The sequence below is a fragment of the Oncorhynchus clarkii genome, chromosome 23, assembly GCF_045791955.1.
Source record: "Oncorhynchus clarkii lewisi isolate Uvic-CL-2024 chromosome 23, UVic_Ocla_1.0, whole genome shotgun sequence".
Classification (NCBI taxonomy): domain Eukaryota; kingdom Metazoa; phylum Chordata; class Actinopteri; order Salmoniformes; family Salmonidae; genus Oncorhynchus; species Oncorhynchus clarkii.
In genome coordinates this window covers 5426760-5430629 of record NC_092169.1, presented here as the reverse complement: position 1 = coordinate 5430629, position 3870 = coordinate 5426760, and the positions used below count along the sequence as shown (strand labels likewise).

General features: G+C 40.3%; 1 protein-coding gene across 1 annotated transcript; it reads left to right on the top strand.

Annotated features, from left to right (window-relative positions):
• The first annotated feature begins 585 nt into the window (after window positions 1-585).
• LOC139381496 (GTP cyclohydrolase 1-like) lies at window positions 586-3554 on the top strand. Its single transcript, XM_071125093.1, has 6 exons — window positions 586-984; window positions 1572-1681; window positions 1929-1984; window positions 2131-2162; window positions 2288-2372; window positions 2651-3554. The coding sequence occupies exons 1-6, from the start codon at window positions 684-686 to the stop codon at window positions 2778-2780; spliced, it is 714 nt and encodes a 237-aa protein (XP_070981194.1). The 5' UTR covers window positions 586-683; the 3' UTR covers window positions 2781-3554.
• The last annotated feature ends 316 nt before the right edge of the window (window positions 3555-3870 follow it).

Here is a 3870-nt window from a genome sequence, read left to right as displayed (position 1 = left end):
TCTCAACAACCGTTCCACAGGTGCATGTTCATTAATTGTTTATGGTTCTTTAAACAAGCTTGGAAAACAGAGTTTAAACTCTTTACAATGAAGATCTGTGAGGTTATTTGGATTTTTATGAATCATCTTTGAAAGACAGTATCCTCTAAAAGGGAAATTTCTTTTTTTGCTGAGTTTATATTTATTCTGTCCTTTCATAACCATATAGGCCCACAGTGAGTGTATACATTGTACCTTACTATTCATTCAGTGACATGTTGCAGTATCCCACATTTCAGAGAGTAACGCCTGACTACTTGGGACTTCCACTCACGCGGTCTCACACTTTTCTAACACTTATGCTGGATTACAGTTAGTTATAAAACGGTTTATTGTTCTCATGATTTCCACTAAAATCGATTTTTAGCGTAGGTGATAAGATGCCTTCCTCAATTAGTGCAGCGTTATGATCGTGTCTGGTGGTTGCAGACCAAAAAGTCACACTTTCTCCTGAGAAGCCATGTGCCTACTCCGTAACGAATGTTGGAACGGGCATGACAGTTAGAGGCGCACCCATAAATAGGGCCTGGAGTCACCACCCAAGCCACGAGCAATAGTCTAGTGTCACCTCTTACCACAAATTAGTCAACAAGCGGTGACTTTATACACAGGGCATTGAATCAAGTTATTTCAGATTTATTAGAATGGAGTACCAAAAAGCATCAGAGATTAACGGCGTCTGCAATGGAAAAATTGTTACAGAATATCTCAACGGGTTCAGTGAAAAATCCATAGAGGCAAAGAAAGCTGAATTGATGGGCAAGGAGGAGAAGTCCCACAAGGAGTCAGAGGATGTGTGCAAGATATCTGCCATTGAAAGAGCCTACGGCATCGTACTTCGAGAACTGGGAGAAGACGTGGAACGTGAGGGTCTACTGCGTACACCATTACGGGCAGCCAAAGCAATGCAGTTCCTCACCAAAGGTTATCACGAGACAGTAAATGGTGAGAGCATTGACCGTCCTGCATAAATAGTTGTAAATGTGTTTCATTAAATCTAAAATATATGATAGATTATGAGGTAGATTGTGGTGTTCAAACGACAAGGAGAACAATCTGTTCTTTACAGTTTTATTATGCATTTAATGTGTGGTCTTATATATTTACACAAGCCTATTTAAAACTAATTTAGCATTGCTCCTTCCTCAGGCTGCATAGTCTTGATAAACTGTCCACACAGCTACAGTGCAAGTTGATATGTGTGCACGATTAATTTAGCTTTGGAGATATCAGACCTCCATTGTAATTTCAAACATTACTGGAAACAGCCAAAGACACATACATCATTGGAAGCAACAAAGTGTAATTCAGATTTTGACCAGCTGTTCATTTAGAGTTTTCATTTTATTCATCGGGTCATATTCTATTTGCTGCAAAGAGCGTGGTTCATTACTTTACATTTTCCTCATGGCACCCAGTGTCTCTGCAAATTGAGATCGCAAGTAGAGAAAACTCATTATGCATACAAAGCTGCAATCTGGAGTTGGGTAAAACAATTGTTCCACTTGTCTCTCTTACCTCTTCTTCCCCAGACATCCTGAACAATGCCATCTTCGACGAGAACCACAACGAGATGGTGATCGTGAAGGACATTGAAATGTTCTCTCTCTGTGAGCACCATCTCGTGCCCTTCTTTGGCAAGGTGAAAACCCATGATGTATAATGAAGCCATGAAGCAATACGTGCGTATCATTTGGACTTACACAGCAGCAGTTGGGATCATTTGATACGTATAATGCATTCTGACACTCAGAACATCCCTTGTTTCCTTTGTTGTTGTTGAAATCCTGCTAATGTCAATGGTACATGGTTTACAAATCTAATAGTTCAGACGTTCTCTGAGTTTATCATTGAATTTGCGACTATGTGCTTTTGTTTCGACACCAAAGGTTCACATTGGATATCTTCCGAACAATAAAGTGGTTGGTCTGAGCAAGCTGGCAAGGTCAGTGATCATATTCAGTTGCTATCATCTTCCCAAAGATATGCATGCAGGCATGTACGCGCACACACACACAAGTGGACACATGAACGCACACACACACACGTTCTGCACTAACTTCCCCCTTTTTATTGCTTCATTCATTTCAGGATTGTTGAAATCTTCAGCAGGAGGCTTCAAGGCGAGTATCCGTTGGTCATTTCGGTTATCACTATCACCGAGCAGCTTGCTGAGGGAAGCCTGTGGGTTTGAGTGCAATCTAGAGTATTAACCTCTGACCCTTTATGTTTGTTGTTCCCTCTACAGTGCAGGAACGCCTGACCAAGCAGATCGCTACAGCAATCTCAGAGGCATTAGAGCCTGCAGGCGTAGCAGTCGTCATTGAGGCAGCGTGAGTGTCTTTTTACGATGTACTCCATGTCTTGTATTACATGTGAACTACATTGTAGTGCTCCATCTATTTCTATGCCCGAATGAATTGCAAACCTATGCTACACAAACTGTGCCCGGAATTATGTCGTGGCTGACAGGTGGTTGTTAAGACCGCCTATGTTTTATGTGTTTTGGATCAATTCATTCAGTGAATCAGAGAGTTGTTCTCAGGAGTGCACCGGTTGATCTGTTTTCATTATAACAACTGAGTTTGGACCATTGTATTGTGTGTTTCAGTCATATGTGCATGGTGATGAGGGGTGTGCAGAAGATGAACAGCAAGACCGTGACAAGCGCCATGCTGGGACTCTTCCAAGAGGATCCCAAGACGCGGGAGGAGTTCTTGGCTCTGATCAGAAACAACTGACCCACTTGGGCCGTTGTTACCTCACCCTGTCTTCCCAAGCAAATACAGCAATCTCTCCAGCTACCACCAAACAATGCAAGATTGTTTTCTTCTTTCTTTTCTCTTCTGCATCTCATTCTTTCATTGATCTTAGCTAAGTATGTTCTGTCAGGTAGGGGGGTTGGGGTTGAAATACTATTTGAAATCTTTCAAATATTTTGAGCGCTTTTCTCTGGTGCACCTGGAGTAAAGAGCCGGGGTTTGCAGTTTCGCTAAAACTGATATATCAGGGAGTCATGATCAGGGATTAAAAACTATAAGGAACTTGATATACGTTTTATAAGTTATGTGTAGTTGTGTAGTCCTTGGATCGTTTCATATTAAGTGCTGCTGCCAAAGGCCCCTCTGTACCCACCTTCAGAGGAAACGCCTTACCGTTACTGTATCGCAAGTGCTTACATTGTTTAGATTTTTTCTTAGTATTTTGGCTGTATATTATGGACATGGTATTCCTAGAAACTTGAAGCTGAAATATGACCCTCATAACATTGACATTTGTTCTGTTTGGACTTAACTCTTGTGCTAGTAAGGGGTGTCAATATCTAGTTGTGCAATGGCTCAAGGTAATAATGATATAGGAGCATAACAATAACAATGGAAATGTTCTGTAAAATGCCTCTAACCCAAATGTTGTATCACATGAGCATGACGATGCTAGTTAATGTTAAAAATGTCGATTTGTCAATCTTATGAGTTTGAACATTACATTTAGAAATAAATCAATATTTAACCTGCTTTAAAGTTGCTTTCTTGGTTTTGTAATTAAGATATTTGCTTTAGGAAAAGAGTTGCCTCTATTTCCCGGATTCTATAAGCTGAATTAGTGCGGAGTGTGTTCATAGTCATTAAATGCACATTTATATGTATTAAATACTAACTTGGATGAACAGGTATTTTTTGTTGAATAAGATACAGGTAACTGTCAAAATAAAGGAAATCCTTGAGAAAATAAGGGATACAAAGTACTGGACACTGAAGGGAGGCACTTCCATACAGGTGTGATTCCTTAGTTAATTAAGCATCCCATCATGCTTTGTAAAATAAGGAGGTT